Below are 26,861 nucleotides of genomic sequence, written 5' to 3' on the forward strand. Positions count from 1 at the left end.
TCTGTGCTCGCAACTTCAGAAGAATGATCTTGAAGGATTTGAACTTCTGTGAATTTTTTTCTAAAGGAAGGAGAATCTGTAGAGCTCCACATCATCCGATCCAGGGGAGCTCTTGTTAAGCAGTTTCTACACTACCGAGTAGAGCCAAGAGATAGCAATGAATTCTATGGAAACACTGGGGTACTTGAATTTAAACCTGGAGAAAGGGAGATAGTGATCACCTTGCTAGCAAGATTGGATGGGATACCAGAGGTATGGGATTTTTTTTTCCTTGTAGTCTTTTTGGAAGGTTGTTAGTATCTGGTATACTAAAGATCTAAATATTTTGAACATTGGCAAGGAGACATAGAAAAGAAGTGGGCAAGGAAGGATTGATAAGTACATAGGTTTGGAAAATTAAAAAAAAAAAACAAGCTTAAAAAATACTCATTTAAATTAGAATGATGTATTTTTGTTCTATGTAAGGCAATACCAAACAACCTGAGACTTCAGTGTGTGATCAGTTTTCATCTCCTTTTAGCTTTATTTATGTTAAGCCTAATTTTATGTAATTTGTGTTGACTGAACCTTTAATGATGTGGTTTTGAACTGAAGTTTTGCTAAAAAAGTATTTTTTTAAGGAAATAAATTGAAGTTCTATATTAATGGAGCCAGGTATAGTTCCTTTGTGTTTACTCACCAATACATATTTTGCTTTTAAATTAATTTTGTTTTATGTACTCTTGTAAGTTTAAATGACCAGATCAATCATCAATGTAACGATAACATCTAGTCTTCTTGCCATTTTAGAGTAGTGTCATTGTTTATCATTTCCGTTTTGGGTAATGTATACATGTATCTGGTATCTCTCTTAATTGTTAGAACTTCAAAATATTTTTTGTACTTTCAATGAGTTTCATATTTCGGAAAAATTGAATATATTAATATTCTTGAATATTTATAGTTTTTATTTGCTGTGAAAATGTCAACTTTACATTTTTCCTAATTTTACATGTTCATTTTAGTTGGATGAACACTATTGGGTGGTCCTCAGCAGCCATGGTGAACGGGAAAGCAAGTTGGGAAGTGTTACAGTTGTCAACATAACAATTCTAAAAAATGATGATCCTCATGGGATTATAGAATTTGTTTCTGATGATCTAATTCTGATGATAAATGAAAGCAAAGGAGATGATATCTATAGTGGTAATTTATTCTGTTTCTTATATTGTATTTCTGCTTATTGAAGAAGAAATATTACCATTTTTTAGTTTATTTCTTTAGTAACTAGTTTTCAGTTGCCCATTATGCCTTAGAAATTACATGTAGTGCAGAGATTTGTCTTTTTAAAAATCATATTTAATATCACTATTTTTATTTCTTACATAGTATTGTGATGATACTGGTGACTTTATTTATATTTTGATTTCAATTAACCATATGCCGTGCAGCTCAGACACTTAAGAATGAGTCAAGTCAAATAGGGAAAATTTTAAAACTAAAAATTACTGCTAGGGAACTATTGCAGTAGCAGGAGATAAGAAATATTTTATTTTTAGAGCAGTGTCTTTCTGGGTCAGAAAAATCACTCTTGAGTATGCAGCTTCCTTTAACCGCCTTTTGCAGATATCCTTATAGGACTTTATGATAGGTGTATCTAATTAATCATCATTTTGTTTCCTATGCTGAATGACTTTTAAAATCCCGAACTGTGATTGAGTCCATTTATTTTATTAATTGTATACCTACAGAGGGAGGAAGATGCTAATATATTTTGATATGTGCCTTGGAGGCTGTGCTAAGCAAATAATTGTTCTTATTAAAAACCGGTGTTATTTTTACTTTTGTTTATTTGAGCAATTTCTTTACTCATTGTTTTAAAATTGTTTAGTATGTATTCGTATGTATTATATACGTTTGTATTTCACAGCTGTTTATGGTGTAATAAGAAATCGCGGCAACTTTGGTGATGTTAGTGTATCATGGGTGGTTAGTCCAGACATTACACAAGATGTATTTCCTGTGCAAGGGACTATTTTCTTTGGAGATCATGAATTTTCAAAGAATATCACCATTTACTCCCTTCCAGATGAGGTAAATGTTGGATATGTAACTCTCTGCTTTACTTGTTGTAGTTGATCAATAATTTTTTTATTAAATAGTTAAACATTGGTAATATATTTTGTGATGAAATATGTGATAAAGAACTCAAGTATGATAATGTCTGACTATAAGCCAAGAGAGCAGTATTGCTTTGGGGTTCCCCTGAAGGCATGTTGAACTAGAACTGACAGTGGGCAGTGACTCTGCTCATGTGTCAGATACCAGGGATTCTCAGTTGCCAGGGAGGTGAGCCCTTGGCTTGTACTTAGGCCCTTTGAAGGCAGGGCTTTCTACTGGGTATTCTATGGTGCACTTTTAGAGTCAGGACCCTCGACCACCTGGGTCATGGATCCAACATGGTTTCTTCTTATTGATAATAAAGAGAAAGAACTGAGTAACAATGGCGAGTGAACCTCTCTGAGGGGAGCTGCACTTGGAGCAGCTGTGGAGCCCTGTCCTTTTTCCATCAGACCCATCCCTTCAGAGACAAAATTCCAACGTCTTTTTATATTTGGGGGAGGAGAGCATCAGTTAACATGGATGATGGGAAAGAGGAACAGTGTCCACCTGGGGATTTATTTAGGCTCAAAGATACGGGGAATCTCATCTTGTTAGGACACAGAGTTGAGGTCTTTATGACCCACTCAGGTGAAATTTCAGTACAGTTTGTAAGAAGCCTTTGAGAGCTAGCAGAGCTTTAGTTGCTATTTATGAACGCTGTTCTAAATGTGTCTAAAAGTTATTTTTCTGTTCCACTTTTTAATACACACATTTCCCATTTTCTTACAGAAATAATATGAGCTCTGTAGTATATCTAGTTTTAGCTTATATAAGGCAAAATGTCCCTAATTCCATTAAATTTTATAGTTAGTCAAAATGTAGTGGCTCTTTGGATGAATGCACATTAAAATAATTTTGGGGGTGTCTGAGTCTCATCTGAATACCTTAGGGAAGTTCTGCCTCATAAATAGAAATGAATATTAGTATTATTCATAGAGCTTTTTAAAAAAAGAAACAATAATTTAGGACTGCATAATATATGTATAAATTACCTGACTCAAACGTGTAACATTTTCCAAAAGATTCCAGAGGAAATGGAAGAATTTACCATTTTCTTACTTAATGCCACTGGAGGAGCTAAAGTGGGAAACAAAACAACTGCAATTCTGAGGATTAGAAGAAACGATGACCCCATTTATTTTGCAGGTGGTATTGCTGTCTTATTTTTGTGAGTTTTCATCTTTCTTAAACAGTGTGTATATATTTTAATAATATTCTTAACTGAACATTTTCAATAAAGCACGATTGATGCTAGTTTTAATATGATTTCATGATTTGTTCAATGACTAATATTTTATCTGTTTAAAGTTTTAACAAATAATTTTAAAGATCTTCTGAAACAGAAAGAAAATAAAATAAATACTGTTTTGTTAGCTTCACTTCCTCCTTTCAAATTCTGAGGTATTTTGTTTCCTTTGTGCAGAAAAGAACACTCCTCCATGTGATTTCTTCCAATGCACAGTCTAGCTGGCTCAGGGAGGGCCTGGTTATTGTATATAATTGATGGCTAGTTATTATAATAACTAATATCTAATGGAAATATTAATTAAGCTGTCTGCATTTTTGCCACCTTTCTGCATTCTTTAGAACTGTCTTTTGCTACCTGAGGCATCTTTTAGTTTTATTTATGAGACTTAATAGATTTCTAATTCTTTGTTGAATCCTTTTTGTGAACTTTATATTGGGGTCAATTTATTAATACCTATGCAGGAATCTTTTAAACCTATTGAATTTTATTGATTTGTATTGGTAACCTTCAGTTAATATGTAGTTAATGAATTAATCTTATGCTCAGCTTTCTGCTAATTGCTCTGGCAGACATAAAACATAAGATATCTACTCCTGTTCTCAAGGAACTTATGGCCTCAACTTGGACCTGAAGTATATGAAACAATAGATAGAGGATTTCAAATGTGTAATTTACTGACAAATTAGGTGTCAAAGATAATGGATCCTGCAGGAATTAAGGCAAGAGGAAGGCCATTAACTGTTGAAGTAATTAGAGGGGCCTTGTGTCAGAGTTGGGAACAGAGCTGATTCTTTAAACAAAGACACAGTAGAGAGCATTGCTTGTGGAGGGCGGGGAGAAACATAATGTGATCTGAAAATATGTGAATGGAATCAGAAAAGCTCACATGTTTCTTCTTTATGGATATTTCAGAACCTCGTGTAGTGAGGGTTCAAGAGGGTGAGACTGCTAACTTTACAGTTCTCAGAAATGGATCTGTTGATGTTACCTGCACCGTCCAATATGCTACCTTGGATGGGAAGGCTACTGCAAGAGACGGAGACTTTGTTCCTGTTGAAAAAGGAGAAACACTTGTTTTTGAGGTTGGAAGTAGAGAGAAGAGCATATCTGTATTTGTGAATGAAGATGGTATCCCAGAAACAGATGAGCCTTTCTACATAATCCTCTTTAATTCAACAGGTAAATATACGATACTGTTATGGCAGATTTGTCATTTCAATGCTCTATGAAGTTGACATTAAGCACTACTGTCCAATAGGGGTGAAAAGTAGTGCTTAACTGTCTTCTGTGACTGTTCAAGAACAAAATTGTCTGTTTCACTGCTCTCTTGAGCAATGCAGTGAAAAGAATACAGGTGTTGAAACTTCATGTACCTGATACACTCTGTGGCATTATTTTTAACCGTTTCTTCACAATATGGCACAAATAGAAAATTCTGATATCATATAAGGAAGAGAAATCTTAAGCTAAAAGTAACAGGCCTTGGGAATATGGCTTCCTTAGGCCTGGCTTAGTCACCTGACGACTTAAGGGGTCAGCATTCTGTGCATCACTTCAGTGGTAAATAACTTCTATGCACCAATTACTGAGCACCTGTTTTTCTCAGGCATGAATTTGAATAAGAATCATTTGTCCAAGTAGCTTACAGTAAAATTGCGTACGTGTGTGTCTGTGTGTACCAATATGATGTGATCATTATTATGATGGGTTCACAAAGTGCTAAGTGCAGTGGGCACTTGGCTTAACCTAGGAATTCAAGGAAGAATTCCTGGAAGAGTTGTTGCCTGAGTTGGGTTCTTGGGAGTGAAGATAGTTAGTCAGGTGAGTGAAAATGAAAGGACTTTGTTCCCAGAGGGAACAGCTGGAGTAAAGATGAAGTCATAGGGACCTCAGGGCAGCGATGAAAAGAGACTTAATGTCTAGGTGGTCACAGTGCTGACATGCTGTGGTAAGAAGTGGAGTAGAGAGGAATCAAGTTCAACACCGCGGAGACTGCCTAGTTTTGTGTACAAGCAGATCGAACTTTGCTGCCTGAAGCAGAGATCTAAAGGGAAACTATTGAGCCGGTGATTCCAATGAACATGGACAGTAGTATTTTTATGTTATGGAATAATCTTTCACTATTTTTATGAAACAAAAGACTCTACTTCAAAAATTTGATTTTAGAGAAACTGTGTTTTTGATGTCTTACTAAGCTTTTGAAACAATATTCCTATTGTGAAGAAGTGTCTTTTTTTGCTTTTCAATAAAGGAGTTCCTCCTTACCGTTTTCTCAGAAAACAAAATAGGAACTATTTCACATTGAACTTAGTCATCTCTCTCTCTCTCTTTCTCTGTATGTGTGTGTGTGTATATATATATATGTGCATTTAAGTGTGTGTATACCGGTATAATACAGGTATGCATAAATATCTTTGGAGAAATGGAGCAGTATTTTGCGTTTATTATATGACCTTCAGTGAGAAAATTCTTGCTGAAAATTTGGACCTAATTATAAGCTTTCTTAATTAAAAATATAAATTTAATATTAATACTTTTTTGTTATTTTGACATTTCCATTTTTAATTTAGGTGATACAGTAGTATATCAACATGGAATAGCTACTGTGATAATAGAAGCTAATGATGATCCAAATGGCATTTTTTCTCTGGAGCCCATAGACAAAGCAGTGGAAGAAGGAAAGACTAATGCGTTTTGGTAAGCATATTTGGATATGACAAATTCAAAATTGAGTGAAATAAAATAAAATCATTAAAATCATGTAAAAATTTGAAATACTGTTAATTTTTCAAAATTAAAATAATTGGCCAAGAATTGACCAATTTTAAAGTTGGCAGTCTGAGTGAATGGTAAAATCTGTTTATGCTGTTGCCACTTATTTTTACAAAAAACTGACCACTTCAGCTGGCAAGCTGAAATTATTCTCCCCACTGTCCTCACCCAAACTTCAGTCCTTTGTCAGGACTGAGAAACTTGAATTATCCAAGGTCTTCAGGAATTCTTCTCTTAGATGATATGTGATGACTCTCACCCTGTGCTTTGCTTTAAAAAACCCTTTGCCAGTTATCATCTAAATATTTTTTGATTGATCTTAGAATTTGTCTTTCAGTTTGGACTTTGAAGACAAGACTTTTAAAAGTGCTTCTCTTTATTAAAGTTCTACCTCATTCTTCCCTTTCCATTAGATTCTTGATAGTTGCTCAGTGCATCTGGCTGGCTGGTTTATTTAAAGATAAATAGAAAAAGTATATTTCTAAGATAACATAGAAAACTCTCCTTAGTGTTAGATTCACTACTTATAAGTTTTTCTTAAATATTAAGTTTTTAAAATTTGTTTATAGGATTCTGAGGAACCGAGGACACTTTGGCCACGTTTCTGTGGCTTGGCAGCTGTTTCAGAATGATTCTGCTTTGCAACCTGGACAAGAGTTCTATGAAACTTCAGGGACTGTTAACTTCATGGATGGAGAAGTAGCAAAACCAATAATTCTCCATGCTTTTCCTGATGCAATTCCTGAATTCAATGAATTTTATATTCTAAAGCTTGTAAACATTTCAGGTGCTGTGTTTTTCCAATTCTTTGCCACCAAAATTTTATATTTTATACTTAAATAATTAGAGTTGTATAGAAAATGCAATTGTTGAAGAAGTAAGTGTATCTTGATTATCTGATTTTAAATGTCAAAATACCCTTCTTGATTAAGTGCTATTTTTAACATTTATTTTTTTGTGGTCTTAGCTTGGTTCAGTTTTATGAATGGAGGCTTATATTCATCATCAAACTTATAGATAGACCTTTCCTATACCAAATACAGCGTCTCCAACAAAGCATTAATGGAAATTAGGAAGTACAGATTCATGGTGGCTTAAAGCTTGGTCTAAGTGTCATAATTTAAACAATAAATTTCCCCATCACTTTTGATTTTAAGCACAGGAATTAAACCTCTCTAGATTATATTCTTTTTTCAGGCTTGACTGATTATTAATAAAATTATTCTGAACCAATGTTTCTGGGATCATGCCCTTAAAAATGTGGCAAAAGCCATATAGTGATACTGTTGTTCATTGATGAGTAAATTATTTAACCAGAAGTTTGTTTGCTAAACAAATTACTTTTTTCACATTATGCTAGAAATACTTGCAATTCTGGTTTCTAACTCATTATAAATTTTCTATTACAGGTGGATCTCCGGGTCCTGGAGGCCAACTAACAGAAACCAACCTCCAGGTGACAGTAATGATTCCATTCAACGATGACCCATTTGGAATTTTCATCTTGGATCCAGAGTGTTTAGAGAGAGAAGTGGCAGAAGATGTCCTTTCAGAAGATGATATGTCTTATATTACTAACTTCACCATTTTGAGGCAACAAGGTGTCTTTGGTGATGTACGAGTAGGCTGGGAAATACTGTCCAGTGAGTTCACTTCTGGTTTGCCACCAATGATAGATTTTTTACTGGTTGGAATTTTCCCCAGCACCGTGCATTTACAGCCACACATGCGACGTCACCATAGCGGAACAGATGCTTTGTACTTCACTGGAGTAGAGGGTGCATTTGGGACTGTTAATCCAAAATACCACACCACCAGGAATAACACAATTGCCAACTTTACATTCTCAGCTTGGGTAATGCCTAATGCCAATACGAATGGATTTGTTATAGCAAAGGATGATGGTAATGGAAGCATCTACTACGGGATAAAAATTCAAACAAATGAGTCCCATGTGACACTTTCCCTTCATTACAAAACTTTGGGTTCCAATGCTACGTACATTGCCAAGACAACAGTCATGAAATATTTAGAAGAAAGTGTTTGGCTTCATCTACTAATTATCCTGGATGATGGTATAATTGAATTTTACCTGGATGGAAATGGAATGCCCAAAGGAATCAAGAGCCTGAAAGGAGAAGCCATTACTGATGGTGAGTGTTATCATCACAACTAGGACAACTGAAATTTGAAGTTTTGGAAATATTGAATTTTAAAAAATGCTAACAGGTATTTAAAAATTCTGCTTTTGTAGTGGTTGAATTTCTCTAAATAAAACTACATGTGTACCAAAACCATGGTAAATTCTGAGTGATGCAGAAATGAATCAGGCAAAATTTAGCCCTTGAGGAACCTGAAATAGGCTCTTGGAGAGAGATGTACAATAGATCATTACAATACATTGTAGGAAGAAAGAAAAAAATGAAGGAGGAACATTTATCCCTCTTGTGGGTAGTAGGAGGGGTGGAAAATGACATTGCAGGCAGAGGAATGAGTAAATATATAGAAATGTGAAATGGAGTATTGTATTTGGGGAACTGCTGCTGGTTCAATATTGCTGGAGGTGGAGGGTGGTGGGCATAAGGTTGAAAAGAAATCAGGAGCAAAAAATCACATTAAAAATTATTATGGGGTTTATAGTATCAGAACGTAAATTGGTGAATTCTGTGGCGTGCTTTGAAGAGATAATCTTTGTTGTCTTCAAGCTAGATTGTGTGCTGCTTCCTTGAGAAGCACATTTATGTGTATATGTGCATACCAATATTGGTTATCACCCTTATAGTCAACATTTGCTCCTGGTACCTCCATCTTGTGATTTAATTCTGTTTTGTGTTTAGCAGAAGACAGAGCAGAGCTTATATGGCTGTAGCTTAATGGAATATTTCCCTTCTGAATCTGGTGCCTTAGATATTTGGTTGTATTTTTTTCCAGAAGAAAAAAAGATGGGCAAAAGAAACAAGATGCACCAATTTCAATGCCAAGGATTGTGCTTACAGCACTTTGTGGCATTAAATTATTCACCTTTTGATTGCATGAATACATACGTGTTATGTGTTAACCTTGATTCCTTTGGTGATGGTAATGGTGGTGGAATGAGAATGGAAAAGATTGGGGGAAGTGAGAGCTGGTGTTTCTTTTCTCTCTTAGGCTTACTGCAAATAACATGTTATTTTTGTAATTTGTAACTTGGAAAGAAAATTTTAAATGTATATTTTTTAATTTATTGATGAAATATGGCACCTTCTATATTATAAAACATATAAAAGCATGTATATCATAAGTGTACAGATAAATTTTTTTAAACTTAAAATTCATCAGTTTTAGCATCCATGTAACCAGCCCCTGTACCAAGAATCAGAGTATTCCAGAAGCCCCCTTTGGCTCTTCTCCAATCACTAACTTACCACTCTGCCTACATACTATTGGCATTTTTAAGAGCTTAAGATTAGCTTTTCCTATTTTAATTTATGTAAATAGAATTGAGAGGTATGAACACTTCAGTGTCTGATTTCTTTTGCTCAGTATTGTTTAGGAAGTTTATTTGTATTTTTGCCTTGTAGATATTTCATGCTTGTTACAATAAGGGTTCTATTATGTAACTATAAGAATTTATTCATGTTGTTTATAATTTCTGTTTGTTCTTTTTTCAGTTTTTGGCTATTATATATAGTATTTCTACGTATATTCTTCTGCATGTTTTTGATGAACATGTTTGCTGTATGCATTTCTGTTGAGTACATTCCTAGGGATGGATTGCTGAATTACAGTGTGTGCATATATTCAGTTTTAATAAGTACTGTCTAACAGTTTTCCAAAATAGTTGAACCTATTTACACTCTCACCTCTGGTGTATGAGATTTCTATTTCACTAATGGTTGGCTTTTTAAATCTTTAATTGTAATCATTTTGGTAGGTTTATAGTGGTATCTTATGGTTTCAAAAAGATATATTTGTAAAGAAATAATTATATGGTCAATACAGAAAAATTGAAAAGTATACATATAAAACAAAAATAAAAATTACTCAAATTCTATCATTCAGAGATAGCCACTGTAAACATTAAGTGTACTATTAAAATTTTATATATACAATATATATACTTCACTACTTTTCTCTTTTATTGTCAATGTAATACACAGGTATTCCATAAAATTTGAAAAGTGTAGGATAGTATTAAGATGCAAAGTGAAAGTTACTATATTACCTCTATTCTGAAGGAACCACTGTAATGTATTGGCATCTTTATAACTTTTTGATTCTGAATGATTTAGCATTGTAATTTAAATAGTCAATACTAAAATTAGAGATATAATGATCATGTTTGTTCCAGAGAATTATTCATAGAAGCAAAGCACTTAGAATCCTCAAATGAGATAGTGCTTTACATTTATAAGGCATTTTCAAAACATTGCCTAATTTGTACTTCACAATAAATTCAATATGTTAAGTATTTTATAGATAAGGAAATAGAGGTCAGAATTAGTAAATAAATTAGCCAGCATCACACAGTTCGGAAATAGAGGAGCCAAGAGTTGAAAATAAGCCTTTAACTGCTAGGTCAGTATTCCTTTCAGTATATCATAGAAACAGAACTAAAGAAGATATAATCATTTCTGTATCTTTGAGTCTAGATAGTCTCCTAGCTGGTGAGACCCTGACGTGATTTTGTGAGGACCAGGGGAACTTATATCTTTACAGTTGCCAGATAATTCAATAGGAGGGACAACATCATAAGATTTCCCACCCAATCTGGAGCTCCTGTGAAAAAGTGGTTCTGGTTTGCTGGGCAGGAAGGTAATCTCTATAGTAGGCCTGGGAGCAGTCATGACAGTAATGGGCCAAATAGTGGTGATTACTCTAAAAGAGCCATCTGGGTAGAGATTTGTAAAATAGCCTGTATTGTGGCTATTGACAAGAAATATTACTTGTACTTTTTTTCCCCCCAGAATCACTGCTAAGATCTCATCTTACATAAGCATCCTAGTTATTAGAGAAGGAACAATAAAGAAATGAAAGCTGGTGAAATTCTGAAAAGGGTTGTTATTGAGATATAGTGACATAGTTGAGCTGCATGTTATTATAAAAAAAGTCCCTAAGATTTGCATATAATGTTGTTTCTGGAAAGAAATACTTCTATTTCTATATCTTTTCCATTAGTTGTTTGGATGAAGAGATATATTTGGCCTGGAGAAACTTTTTACCTGCATGCTCAAAACTTTAACTCAAGGCAAGTTTTAACACGTCAAGCCTTGAAGTTCTCGAAGAATAGTAAAACTGAAGTTTTAAAATTGTGATTAAATCGAACTATTCCAGTTTTAAATATGCAAAATAAAATTTTAAATAGAAGAAATTTTCATCCAAATATACATACATGCACATACATACATGTATATGTGTCTTTGTATGTATATATTTAGTTATTTTTCTGTTCGGAAACGTTATTTGACAGACTGATAGAAGTTACTTTTAAGGATTTAATCCAATATTATTTACCAATTCCTTTAATATGAAATATCATAAATCCCAATGATTATGGACTCATTTTTTATCATCATAGAAGATAACCTTTATTTCACTGAATACTAGTTATGCAAAAGTTTTATTTACTCAAAAATACTTTAAATAAAATTGTTTTACTTTCTGAATCACACTTGTAGTTTAGGACAGGATAGTTGTGGATATTGTAGCATTTAAACCATCTCTAATTTCAGGTCCTGGAACACTGCGAATCGGGGCAGGAGTAAATGGCAATGACAGATTTACAGGGCTGATGCAGGATGTGAGGTCCTATGAGAGGAGACTGACCATTGAAGAAATTTATGAACTTCATACCATGCCTGCAAAGAGTGATTTACACCCCATTTCTGGATATCTGGAGTTCAGACAGGGAGAAACTAACAAGTCATTCATTGTTTCTGCAAGAGATGACAATGAAGACGAAGGAGAAGAATTATTTATTCTAAAACTGGTCTCTGTATATGGAGGAGCCCGTATTTCTGAAAAAAACACTACAGCAAGATTAGTAATACAAAAAAGTGACAATGCCAATGGCCTGTTCGGTTTCACAGGAGCTTGTATACCAGAGGTAAGTAGTGAGCTTAGAGAATTTTAGAGTTAAAAAAATTCATGGCAGGTGGATTTTTTTTGGACTGGGTTTTCTTTCATTTGGTAAGATTGCCTGAACATCTACTCCAAGTCCAGAAGTATGCTGGGGCCAGTGGTTGCAAATGTAAATTACAAGCTTCCTGCTCTTCTGAGTGCACAGTTTGAATCAGCTTAATGAGCTGATAGAAGTAATAACAAGTTAGCCAATGAAACTTTAGCAATTAGTTTTAAAATTCATACTCTTCAAAGAATATGAAATTATCCTCCACATATAATTTACTTTTGGCTACTGTTTGGGTACCATATAAGTGAATTAAATAATACATATTGAAAGCTTATATGAATAACTGGAATTGCAACTGTATTAAAATATGATTTTTTTGTATTTTTATCATGTGTGAGATGTACTTAAATAGTTTTTACAATATTCTTCCATGTTGGGTGTAATTGCCTTTCTTATCAACCATCCTGGCCAGCTTAATTCATTAGGCTGTTTTACTGTGCTTATCAGTTCTTTCCAAGTTTTCAAAGATTCGTAATCATCTTGGTTTCCTACGTGGTAATGTGAGATCTCTTGAAAGTACTTCACAGGTGTGTGTGACAGCAACAGCTCAGTGTGCATGAAAGGACGCCAAGGAACAAGAGAGACTTTCCCTTTGCAAGTTGATTCTAATAGGCTTAGAAAGGTGTATGTGTAAATTGAAATGATTAAAAAAAATGAGTGGGTAGAGCTTGGAAAAACATCTCAGTCATAGGCTTATTGTATCTTAAATTGGGATGCCTGGCTCTCTGGAGTGACGTAGTGCCCCTTTAGGTCTTTGGTTTGGTGACAGTTATATGAGATCTTCAAATGATAGTCTTTTTGTACATCAGAATATCCTAGACTAGGAAGGACAAACGTCACACAAATTTACAACTTAAAAAAGAAATATGTTTACTTATAATGATAATAAATATGTTTACCTACACCTTTAAATATTAATAGATATTCAGCCATCAAAGAACTTTTACATATTAAATTATATGAACCTTTCTGATAATCCATAATATAGGTGCAACAGGTATTAATTATTACTCTCTCTTACTATAGGGTTAGAAACTGAGGTTTAGAGGTCTGAGAAAATAACCCAAATTGAATTAATGAAACAAGATCAAATTGAATGCCTGATTCAGAGGTTGGCAGTGACTAGTGCTTAATGAATATTAATTTTCCATTTTGTTTTACTGCTAATATACAATAGGAAGAAGTAGAATTTGAACCCATGTCTTGGGACTTCTAACCTGTTATCCTTCCCTTTATATCTTTAATATCATCATTTCTATTTTTAAAAAGACAGTTGGCTTTTATTAAGTTGTGAGAACCATTGTGGTGCCATGTAAAGTCGGATTCCTTCAGTTCTCTTCAAGATCCAGCCCCTGCCTATAACTCTGAGCTCATCTTGTGTCATTCTCCCTTTCGGTCAGTATGTTTTAGTCCAGTTTGCCTTGTTTCAGTTCCAATTTCATGGCATCTGCACTTACTGGCCTCTTTATTTGAAGCACTGTTATTCTAAGTCTTCATATTTAGTCATTTAAGTCTAAGCTCCAAAGACATCTCAGTGAGAACTTTCATATTTAAAGTAACTGATCTCCTTCTCCCAATTTGTCACTCTATAGCCATTTGCCTAGTTTTAATTTTTTTGTAGCATTGGTCACACTCCCAAATTCCTTTTAGTATTCATGAGTCTGTTTACTGGCCATCCCTCTTCACCACAAATATAAAAGAACAATAAGGTATTATTGTTCATTATTGAATCTATAACACCAAGAATAGAGCATAGTAAGTACTCAGTAAACTTATGTTGAAACTTATGAATATATTTTAATATCCAGACATTAAAATACATATAACAGTTCAGATATCAAACGTATTTAGATTTAGATAAACTGCAAAAACATCCAAACTGAAAAAAAAAAAACGCATTTTAAAAACCTGCGTAAAATGAATAATAGTTTTTTTAGTGTTTCTCTGGTTTTCTGGGCCATTATTGTTAAGTCCTCAGTGATGGCTTCTCTCTCAAGTTCCATTGATAGATTATGGTTGTTGTTGGTTTAGCTCCACCTGATTGTGCAACTTTCCATCATCCTGGAAATCTCTGAATTTGAACAGGGACAGTCAAGCTTTTGATTGCAGAAGACAGAACTTCCCCACATAGGCCACAGCACCTGAATTAGTAGAATTGCTGGACAGAAAAAGAAAACACAACTGATTGTTTTCCAAACCTATATGAGAGAGAAATATAATGTATTGGAAAGAGAAATGTCTAAACGTATAGGAAAACTGTTGTTGAGCATAAAAGATTAAACATTGAAATTTGCTTGCCAGGAAGATTATAGAATTTGCATTTCTGAAAATGTTAAAAATAGAAGCATAGAACTCCTACTTTTATCTTGATGTGATTTGAAGATAGGAGTCTTAAAATATTTTTATTGTTGTAATCGTCAACAACAATATTTGTTGATTACTTATTGAAGTCATTTTCAAAGAGTAGCCCAAAGACCCCTGGGGTTTCCTGAGATCCTGTCCAGGGTGTCTACTAGATCAAACCTAATCTTATAAAAATAACAATACATTGCTTGCCTTTTTCATTTTATTGATATTTGCACTACAAAAACAATGGTGCCCCAAACTGTTAGCTGCTAGTATCTTCGCACGAATCAAGGTAGTGGTACCAACCTGTACCAGTTATCATTCACTACCACATACCCATAGTTTAAAAAGTGCTAATTTCATATAAGAATGTCTTTGATGAAACAGTAAAAAATATTAATTTTATAAAAGCTCAACCCTTGAATACTTATCTTTTTAATTCCATGTCACAAAATCAGATAAAGTACTTCTGTTGCATTACCAAAATTGTTGTATTGAAGAAAAGTGCATGTGCAGATTTTAAGTTGTGAATTGATCTAGTGGCTCATAGAACACCATTTTTACTTGAAAAAATGACAGTTTTGGTTATTGGAACTTAGGTATTTGGCAGACACTTTAATGAAAATGAATGGAGTGAGCTGGTGATTGCAAGGAAAACAAAGACAGTTCTTTCCGATAATAAAAATTCAGTCTTTCACATGAAAAAAAATTTTAAGTTTGGAACATTTTTATCTGTCAAAGTGAGCTTGACTGTTTCCCAATATTTGAAGACTTTTCAGATAAGATTGATAGTGATACTAACCAGTGTGGTGATTTTGTAAAATGTGTCAATGTTTGAAAGATCTATTAATATATAGCTCAGTAAACCAATATTTTCCAAATAATCAATGCATAATGTTGCAAAATCATGCACGTGTGAAAGATTGATTCAAAGTGTAAGGTAGACCAATGGATTTCAATGTACTAGGGTATGCTTCCACATTGCAACTAAACTCTAAGAAATTGCCACTTGTCAAATTTTGGTATAATATCAAGGAAGTTTACCCACAATTATCTGAAAAGACTATCAAAATCCTCTTTCTTTTCTGGTTATATGTCTATGTGAGGCTGGAATTTCTTTATACACTTCAACCAAAATAACAGATAGAAACAAACAAATGGGTTGCAAAAGGAAATGGGAGAATTCTGCAGTCTTCTATTAAGCCAGACATTAAAGAGTTTTGTAAAAATACAAAGCAATGCCCCCTTATCACTAGTTTTTTATTTTGAAAAAATAGTTATTTCTCATAAAATATGTTGCTTATTTTAACATGTAATGGGTTTACTGTTACTATTTTAAAATGATATTATTTTAAATATTATCAATATTTAATTTTTTTCATTTTTCATTTGTACTATGGTAAATGTCAACAGGCTTCATAATAAACAAAATGCTCTTCGGGGTTCTCAATAATTTTTATGAGTTTTTGGGGGTCCTGCAACTAAAACATTTGAGAACTGCTGGTTTACTTTATGCCTGGATTTGTCTTTAGAGTTTAAATTTTATGGTCTCTTGCTTCATTTTCAGAAATAAAAACCACAGTCACTTCCATAGATACTTTTCCATTATGTTGTTGCAATGACATTCACAATTGAACTTTTAAAAAATTCCTTCAAAATTTCTGAAGACAATAGAGAACCTTTAAAGATTTAAGTTATGCCTTACTTTTTTCATAGATTCATATGACAAAGTAATATTATGGTTAAAATGATAGAATAATTACACCTTAAACAAATAATGAAAATGTATAGAATATGACATAGTCTGTTACTTGGCATTTGAAAAAGATGATAATTATTTCATGATTTGTTTCCTACTAACCAAGTATAGTATGTCCTGCCAAATAGCAGGTGTTTAATAAATTGTAATTGAAAGAATGACTAAACCTGTGTGCAGTTTAGAACCCTGATTAGGCAAGCCAAATAGTGCTTTGGATTCCAAGTGGGATCTCTATTGAACAGATCACAGATTTTGTAAGATCTATAGCTCAGTAACCACATTCTCATACTGCCTCTTTATATTATGTTTTTATGTATACTATGTTTTTTCTCTCTATCTTATTTTGTATGTATTGCAAAATTGTACACCACATAATTATAAATTAATGAGATTGTTTTTCATAGTGATTCATAGAACTTGCTAGTCTCATTATTTTACTTTTATAGATAATATTTGGATTATGTTTTATATTTATAAAATCATGACTTAAGAATCAATTTAGAGACCATTTTGGAAGATCTTTGTGAAAAGAAGAATATTGTTTCAACTTGGACTGTTTGTTTTTAGGTGCCTGCCATATGCTGTGTGAATAGATTCCTTTAGATATAGGTGATATTGATATAATCTGATATCACAGATCATTACCCAAGCATGAAACAAAATTAAAAATTAATTGGATTTGTAATTGTTTAGCTTTAATCTTCTATTTCAGTAGAGAAGGCCAATTCATGGCTCAGAATAGTGCGTTGTTTTTTCTAGGAAAATAGATTTCAAAAACTGTTCTTATTGTTAACCTTTATTGTTACTCTTCTGCTGATCTGAAGATTTGGAAAATGCCTGACTCAAAGGAGAAAACAGTAGTGAGTACTACTGTTTCTAGTAAAAAACCGAATAAGGATGGTTTTGATGATTATTGTTGGTGTTATGCCCCTTTATACGCTGGCCTAAATATTTGTTTGTATCATGATTCTAAAGCCAATTAGATGAATATTTTAATATTAGAAAAAAGTTTTTAAGTATTTATTCTCTATCACCTTCTGTATTAAAAATTTCATCCTGTAGTCCAATATTTCTCAAAGTCTTGTCCTTGGGTGACCTAGTCAGAAATATCTAATGCATATTACTGGACATCATTCCTCATTCAAGACTCCATTCCTGGATCATAATCTCTGGCTGGGGGAGGGAGGACACAAAAAGCTGAATTTAAAAATCTTGTTAAATGAAAATTTTTATATACAGGGTATACACAACAATAGAGACAATAAAGGAATGGATCCTAGGATAATCATCACTGAGCTTCAATAATTACCAGCCTTTTGCCAATCTTGTTTCATTTTTTTGGCTTAAGTATTTTTTAAAGCAAACCTCAGCCATTATGTTATTTCTCTGCAAATTCAGATTATTAAAGGTGGATTTATACCAAGCATCCTAAGTGACTTTTTTATGGATCCTTGACATATGAAGGCTCTTCCCTAATTGGGACTTTACAAAGTTTACTTTATTGAACAAAATATTAATTCATTAAATTCTCTATAAAATTTTGTTATATAGCATATATCTGTGCATACTTTTATTGGCTATTGAGAGTATTTTTTTTTTTTTTTGCTTTTTAAAACTAAAAATATTCAGGAAGCTGTACATTTTGATGAAGGTTTTACTAAATGAAAGAGTAGTGACATAACTTTTCCCCATGTGACTTCTGCAAACAAAAAGCTTCTCTTAGTCCCAGATGCTGTGTAGTAATGCTCATTGACTTGATAGAAACTTAAGTTTGTAAGGAATCATCACACATTCCTGAGTATATCTTTGGGTCTATTTAATCCATGCTTTTTGCTGTAAAGGGAATTTACATATTGATATTAATAGTTTATTAATTTAACTCAGTCAAAATATTCATTCTGATTAAATTTGGGATAGAAAAAAGGAGCAAATCTACCCTCATTGTGACAGGCGATCACCTGAGAATACATGGGAATCAGTTTGCTTTTTAAATATATATTTCTTTATATAAGGTAATATTTTTATATAGCAGTATTTATTATTGTGTATGTGTGTCTATATTTTAACAGGAAAAATAATTTCTAGCCCTTTATATATTACTAGATATTGAGGTGCTTGTTTAATGTCCACCAAAATCCATGAGGCATATGATCCCCGTTTTCAGAAGAGGCTGAGAATGCTTGATAAATGGTAGAGTGAGGAAGCTCAGGACTGTTTGACATTAAAGCCATACACTTTCTACCATACATTTACCCATGTACCATTCTGCTAGCATGAAGATACTGATGCAGATACCTAAGTGGAAATTAAATCAGGTGCTATATTTCTCTTTGCTGCTTTCTTCCCTTAAAGTTGGAGGGCCCGACCTTCAGAACAGTGAGTTCTGCCACAACATGATGGATAGGTTCCTAAAAATCATCACACTATGCCAAATTGCATAATGAGAAACACAGAACTTAGGGGGAAGATGGGGCAAGCAGAACATTGTTCATAAACTTGGTCAGTGACACTTAGAAAGATAGGGACTTAATAAAAAACGTTTCACACATTAAATGTTAATTACTTATATACTATAGTAAATATGACATAGTACCTTGAGAAAGACATTAAGGTTACTTGTAGAAGTGGGCATCTGGAGAGTTGCAGCTTGTGTGTTATTTTGAAGTGATAGAATGAGGATTATCTAAAATCAGAGGAAAAGTTGTAACACTAGGTGTGGGTAAGTGTGGCTAGTAACACACATTGAACTGAGGTAGCTGGAAGTTGTTTGAGGTGTGTGTGTATTCCTATGTGGTTTGTTTAAGGTGAATACAAATTTCTGTGTTCACCATGTTTCCTGAGGATAAAATCACACTTACAAGTCAATGCAAAAGGGTTATATTTATATTGTTCTCTAATGTAGTATCAACTGCATTGGAACAATTTCATGATTTCAGAATAAGCAGAATTAAATGTACGTGGTCCTCTTCTCTCTTCCATTTATACTCATTTCCCTTGTTGTCTCAACCAGTCTTTAAATACAATTTGTATAATTATATATTTATTCACTATTTGTATTTGGCCTTAAATACCATTTATATATTGATGACTTCTAAATTAATGACATTAATCCTGGCCTCTCTCTAAAATTCCAGACTCATTTCTCCAGTTGCAACATTTTTAGGATATTTAATAGACATTTCAAACTGGACATACTTTAAACTCTTGTTCTTTATCGCAAACCTATGACTAACTGATAGATGAGGAAAAACTCAAGTTCGCTTCATAGATGACTCTGCTTGTTATGTTGCTAGTTGCTGAAAGCAGGCTGCTGCCTCTCTAGTGCCCTGTTCAGGGGTGACTGTGATGGATGGTGGGCAGAGCTATGCACAATACACTTAGCCATTCATCTCATGTGGAGGGAGAAGTGGCCTGAAGTGTGAAGGTACATTCACCCCTGAGCAGTGCTAATGGTGTAGCTGATTGGTCAGGGCCTTGGAAGAGTCGAGACTAGAGACAAGCACGTTTGGGGAAGAGTCGTGTAAATAGAAGACTGGGAGTCAGCACTAAGTATGAGGGGGCATTTTCCAAAAGGCTCTCAAAACCAGGAAGTCAGGGTGAGGCTCCATTACATATCCGCCAGACTCTCTTCTGTCACCATGGTGCTATTAACAGCAAGATGGTGGGAATCAGGTTATGCATGGGTCTGACAGCATGAGCTCCCTCTTGCCAAGACAGATCTAGCAACTGCTGCTGCTGAATGTCCAAACAACACTCAGCAGGGAACACAGCTAAGCACTTTTCAATGAAAGTGGTAGATTGATCCCAACCAGACTTTTCACTCCAGAGGAGGCAGCAATTCACTCCTATTGGAATTAATACTTACTTTAGCTAATGCTTTACCTTCCAAGTACCTTTCCTAACACCATCATCTGAAGGCTTAAAGAATGCCTGCTTTCACACATGGAAACCTGCATCACATGGCCTCAAAGGGACTCATGTGAAGAAAGTGTGACAGTGGACACAATGTCATAGGCTTTGCTATATACCACATTACCTGAAGCAGCTGGCCTATTATGACAGGTGAATGGCCTATTCATGAAGACTCAGCCAGGGTGCCAGATCAGGGACAGCTTCTTGCAGGGTTGGAATGTTGTCCTCCAGGATGCAGAATGTGCATCAGTGGCTGAGAGCTAGTTGTGTCCCCAGTAATTGCAACACACAGGCTCAGGAAGCAAGAGGTAGAAGTGAGACTGACCCCTATCTTCATTACTTTTGGTGACCCATTGCCTGAATTTGTTTCCTGCTTTAGGCTCTACTGGATTAGAAGTTCTGGTCCAGGCAATGGGGCCGGGGGCAGAATGTGCCCGCCAGGAGACATACTGAGGGCTCCACTGAACTACTGCTTGGTTGTTTTGGGCTTCTCATGCCCATGGACCAGAGGGCAAATAAAAGAGTTAGAATATTGCCCCAGGTGTGCTCCATCCTATTTACCATGGGGGCACCAGGGTTGGTGATGCTCAGTGAAACTCACAGGATTTGCTGGAACATCTGGTGATTCAATATTCATGGGTAACTGATTTGACTATTGCCTATTCGTAGACAGATGCCAAATCTGTTCTCTCCATCCCTAACATCAGCACCCAAAGGGCTCTATCTAATGCTGATTGGAGATGTTTATGAGACATATGAAAAATAGAGCATGACATTGTATATCTTAAGATCTGTATTTTTACCTTTATTCAGTTTTAGTTTTTTCCTCTGAATTATATATTTGCTAATATAAAAATAAAATTGAATTGAGAAACTTAGAATTTGATAGTATGAAGACCTTATTCTAAAGGATATTCCATCTTGTGGCCTCATATAGTTTTTAAGCATTATCTCAGAGTGTTTAGATCAAAATATTTCCCACTTGAAAAAAAACACATACATACACATACGCACGTGTGTATATACCTGTATATATTTGACAAAAATACCAAAAAGATATTAAGTATGACATAAATGACCCCTTTGATCTGACTGTTGTTCCCATACTAGGCATTTCTCAAGGCTCTCCCCACTAGGTACTTTATACCACCCCCAAAATGATATCACCAAATATGCTATATTGCTTCTTATGTCCATACCTTAAAAATTCTCTCTGATTTCATATTTTGCCCTCTATCCTAACCCCTGCCCCCATTTGATCTGTCTGTGGTGAACCCATAATAAAATTGCAAGTTTGTTTTCTTCTTTAGATTTATGCTTATCCAGAGAAAGGACTATGCATTTTTTTTAAATCTTTTGTAAACATATCATCTATTACAGTAGCTGGCACATGGGAGGTATCAATGAATGAATTACATGTACAGTTAAGAGATTATAATTCTTCTTGCTTTATTAATCCCTATAAGGGAATGGGAGAAAACAAATAATTGTAAATGCTTATTAGTAGTCAAAGATATATCTGGGGAAATGTAGAGGCCTCCTTAGTCCATCTCTCTAAAAGAGAGGTAGAAAGAAAGTTATAGAATTAACTTTACAGTAAGAGTATTTCATGAAGCTTTGTAATTGTATCACTGATGTGGATCAGTATATACCTATAAATAATTTCTGTCCAATTTCAGATTGCAGAGGAGGGATCCACCGTTTCTTGTGTGGTGGAGAGAACCAGAGGAGCTCTGGATTATGTGCATGTTTTTTACACCATCTCACAGATAGAATCTGACGGCATTAATTACCTTGTTGATGATTTTGCTAATGCCAGTGGAACTATCACATTTCTCCCTTGGCAGAGATCAGAGGTAAACCTGCCTTCTTTGTTTCTTTCAAAGCCTGTAGAAAGCTTTTCCTGATGTGTTTGTTCTGTAATTTCTTTCCAGCTTCTTGCTAGGTAAGCAATTTAAAATATTTAGGAGATTAGATATATATCTTGGTATAAAATATTTTTATTTGTGTATGTAAAAGAAAAAATAATAATTTTGACTCATATGTGCTAATAGTTTTATCTGTTCTTTAATCCCAACATAATAAAAATGATATATCGCTGTGGGTTTTTGTTATTGCTGATACAATGGGAAACTACAGAATTCTTAATGGTACTTTTCCAGTCAGCCAGTGAGAAATTCTTATAATTTCATTTTATTTGCATTAAATTTGGAGAAATGTGGTAATTTTTCTGTATTTAAAAAGTACAAGTGACCTCCAGTTTCATCAAAAGCTTTCCTTGAAACATAATTTCATCTGAATAGATGCTCCATAAATAAATGACACTTCCCGTAAATGAAATTGGAATGAGGCTTCCTCCTATATCGGAATATTTAAATATTGATCATGTCAGAATATTCATATCAGTATAATTTTTACATTAAAATGTAAATAGCTTATAAGTCATCAGGGATACCTAGTAAATTAACTTAGGTTTGCAAATAATGATAAATAATCTTTGAGGAAATTTTTGAGGGATTTAGGAGTTAATTGGTTGGAAAACATAAAATTGAGGGAAGGTTTAAAATATTCCTAAGATTCAAAAAATAAAAACTAAGGAAGAGTGATCAAATCTCTATAATTTGGGGGAAGAAGGAAACAAAGTACAACAAAACTGTACAAAAAAAGTACAACAAAATTTCCTTGATAAGTAGTCTGCAGACAGGCCCATAATAAATGTTTTACTAATATTTGGTAAAATGAGGAAAATGCAGAAATGAGAAAAATTAGGACAACTAGTAACTTTTCATAAAACTAAACTTATTCCATTTATAAGACTGTATTTTATTCTGATGCTTTCTTGGATTTAAAGTGTTCTTTCTTTTATCAAATAATTGTGATAGTATGTGATAAGTTTTTAATGCTCCTACTTGGCAAAACAGACTGGATACCCCAGATTTTATCCTGCAAAATTTAACATCTATGAAATAAAACTATAACTGGAAACAATTATTTTATAAAGTAGATTCATATGCATCTTGAAAGAAATAAGAATTAATCAAATTTGGTAGGTAAAACACTTGTAATGGTTCCAGTGAAGAATTATTTAAAATATTTTCTTGCCTAATTTTTAAATTTATTTTTCTTTTTACTTAAGAATTTACATAAGAATTATGACATGATTTGGGTTATAGGTGTCATTTTTGCACATCTGCCATGCTGTATATTACTCCTTAACTTAAAATATGATTAAAATTAATGTTAAAAACCAAATTTAGATTCTACCTCAGACTTACTGAATCAAAACCTCTTGAAAAACTACATGTTTAAAAACAAGTTCTCTAGGTGCTTTTAGGCCCAATGATCCTTGTTTTGGGGACTGCATTTGGATTTAGAGTTTGTTTCAGACTGTCATCACTCTCCTTTCTGGGACAAGTCGGGAAGTCACCCTTCCCTCCTCTCTCTCACTCAGTCTCCACGTTAAGTGAGTCATCAGGCCTTCATCTTCTATCTCCAGACAAATCTCAAATGCATCCATTTTTCCTTATATCTTTTGTACTGTATTAGTTCAGAATTCCATTGTTTCTGGTCTGTCACCTCCCAACTCGTCCTCTTGCAGTCTTTCTTGCTCTGTCTACTCCGTTCACATTCTGCCATGGTACTTACTCTAAAACAGAATTCTAATTTTGTCAATTCCCCACTTATGAATCTTCAATTTATCTCCACTCTCTATGGAATGAAATCCAAAATTTTTATGATAGCATGTAATGCTGCATAATCTGACTCCTGAATATTCTTTCAGCCCTATCTCTTCCGCCAGCTTTAGTGATCTAACTGCAGTTCCCTGTATGCTCTATTCTTTCATGTCTCTATGCCCTTGCAGTGTTTTGTCCTTTGCTTATAATGTGCTTCCCTGTTGTTATTTGCAACTGTAGCTAATCCATTAGAACCTTCCTCAAACATGTCTGTTGTAAAACTTTTTTCAGGGAGATTTAGTTGTTTCTTCATCACTTTCTTTTGTACACAACTCTATTAGGACATTTTTACATTGCATTTAAAATGTTTTCCTATAGGTCTTTCTCCTACAATAGACTGTCTTAAGGATTGGGGCTAGCACATTGTATATGTCAAAACATGGTTGTTCTATTAATAAAGAAAGAAGAAATTGTGGTTTTTTTTTTAACTTTGACTTTAAATTTTGACTTACATTTTATAGAGCATGACTGAGTATTGCTACTTCACTTCATAAGTGTTTTTGGACTCATTGTTTATGCCAGACTTTGAAGGTCCATCTACTTTCTAAAATACTTTTACTGAATATGTCAGGCTTTCCTTAGGCAGGCACTAGATATGTGTACATTGCCCTTTCTTACTACTCTGTCACATCACAGAGAATATGCAGTTCCTTAATTGTGAAGTCTCTACCCTGAAGTTGGTAATACCATGGTCTTTAGTACAAAGAATAGTGATATTATATTGTTATGTTATATCAATATATCATCTATGATATGATATTAGTGAATATGCAGGATACCTTTAGACCAAAAATGTTGCTACTCAGCATGTGCTTCAATTGTTTGGACTGCTATAACAAAATACCTTAGCCTGGATAATTTATAAAGGACAGAAAGTTATTGCTCACAGTTCTGGAGGCTGGGAAGTCCAATATCAAGGCACCTGTAGATTCCACTCTGCTTCATAGATACAGTGCCTTCTCAATGTGTCCTCACAGGGTGAAGGGGCAAACAAGCTCCCTCAGCGCTGATCCCATTCATGAGGGCTCTGCCCAAATCACCTCCCCCAAACCGCGCCTCTTAATATCATCACCTTGGGGCGTGGATTTCCACATATGAATTTTGGAGGACACAGACATTCAGACCAAAGCAGCACCCATTATTGTTTAAGGAATTCATCTCCTTAGATTTCTCTTTCTTTCTTTCTATGTTTGTATACACACACACATACATACACACACATACATACGTTTTAAGGTTTCAATTTGTGTTGAAATAAGTTATGTTAAAGAGTAACTTCATTTAAATATAATTTAATTTTCCTCTGGTAAGTAATTTCTACATGCCTCTTTGCTTAGTGCCTCTGGATTTTTACATTTATAGGTCCTAAATCTATATGTTCTTGATGATGATATTCCTGAACTTAATGAGTATTTCCGTGTGACACTGGTTTCTGCAATTCCTGGAGATGGGAAGCTAGGTTCAACTCCCACAAGTGGCGCAAGCATAGATCCTGAAAAGGAAACAACAGATATCACCATCAAAGCTAGTGATCATCCATATGGTAACCAACTCCTTTTGGAAGAATAATCCTCTCTTCTCTGGGTGTGCTTAGTTTTGTTAAGAACTCCTTACGGAACTTTTGAAAATGATTGAAGTGGAACTCCTTCAGACCCTCTAACTTTTAAACTCTTTAACTTCTAAGCTGCCATTTTGAGGGACATTGTTTATGAAAGAAAATATAAAGATCAATTTCTGAACTTGAATAATATATTTTGGAAAGTTTTTTCAGAATTATTTAAAATGGAAAAATATTTCCATTTATGGCTATCAAAATTTCTTTAATTTAAAAATTATTCTATGATGATTTGTTAACACCTAAGTAATTGAAGTACTTTGTAATTTATACTTTATTAAGTTTCAAGAAATGAAGTTATCACTTTCTACTTATATTAATTTCTTTTTGTCTTATGCTAAAATGGTAATTTTCTTAATTGAGGAACTATCATAGATATCTGTACTAATAAATTGGAAATGTTTTCTGTATTGAAATGTATATTTTTTTCTGTGGGAATAAATAAAGAACATCTGTTAAAAGGTCTGGATAGAAAACCTGAGAGTCTCTTCAACTCTGGTTTTCATAGTTACATTTTTTAAAAAATGTGTTCCAAATCCTTTGGAGTGCCATTAATCCTATTCTACTGTTAGTTCAAGAATGATTTCTGGAGACTCTAGTAATATATGCATAAATGTTTAAAAATGCATATTTTAAAATTTCATCAGTATTTCTTTTATTGATGCTTCTGTAAGAAATAATAAAGCTTTCTTTGAGTAAAGACAAGGAAAATTAACAATTTAACTTTTAACATTCTGAAAGTTATAAACATATTCCATGTCAAAAATATGTTAATCAAATCTTCACTGAAGTCTTTTCTAAATGAAGGCCCTCAGAATTTTAGCCTGGTGATGAAAATAATTGTGCAAGATTGCTTCAAATGAGTAAGACATTCTTCCACAGATAATTGGGATAAGAATGCCCTGTCCTTCCCCTTTGTCTCCGCTAGGCTTGCTGCAGTTCTCCACGGGGCTGCCTCCTCAGCCCGAGGACACGATGACTCTGCCCGCAAGCAGCGTTCCGCACGTCACTGTGCAGGAGGAAGATGGAGAAGTCAGGTTATTGATTGTCCGTGCACAAGGACTCCTGGGGAGGGTGACTGCACAATTTAGAACAGTGTCTTTGTCAGCATTCAGTCCTGAGGACTACCAGGTAAGTCACTTAATCCTTTTGAAGCAGTGTTT

The 26,861-nt window shown here is 34.1% G+C and overlaps 1 protein-coding gene across 1 annotated transcript in view; it reads left to right on the forward strand.

Annotated features, from left to right (window-relative positions):
* Nucleotides 1-26,861, forward strand: part of ADGRV1 (adhesion G protein-coupled receptor V1) — a 498,644-nt gene that overhangs the window by 63,063 nt on the left and 408,720 nt on the right. Inside the window, exons 13-24 of the mRNA XM_045565724.1 lie at nt 67-252; nt 1,005-1,185; nt 1,910-2,073; nt 3,165-3,288; nt 4,304-4,570; nt 5,962-6,088; nt 6,733-6,950; nt 7,573-8,316; nt 11,875-12,248; nt 22,029-22,205; nt 25,446-25,626; nt 26,627-26,829. Of these exons, the coding sequence (XP_045421680.1) occupies nt 67-252; nt 1,005-1,185; nt 1,910-2,073; nt 3,165-3,288; nt 4,304-4,570; nt 5,962-6,088; nt 6,733-6,950; nt 7,573-8,316; nt 11,875-12,248; nt 22,029-22,205; nt 25,446-25,626; nt 26,627-26,829 (2,946 nt within the window). The remainder of the gene's footprint in view (nt 1-66; nt 253-1,004; nt 1,186-1,909; nt 2,074-3,164; nt 3,289-4,303; nt 4,571-5,961; nt 6,089-6,732; nt 6,951-7,572; nt 8,317-11,874; nt 12,249-22,028; nt 22,206-25,445; nt 25,627-26,626; nt 26,830-26,861) is intronic.

This window comes from Lemur catta, chromosome 12 (genome assembly GCF_020740605.2).
Source record: "Lemur catta isolate mLemCat1 chromosome 12, mLemCat1.pri, whole genome shotgun sequence".
Lineage (NCBI taxonomy): Eukaryota > Metazoa > Chordata > Mammalia > Primates > Lemuridae > Lemur > Lemur catta.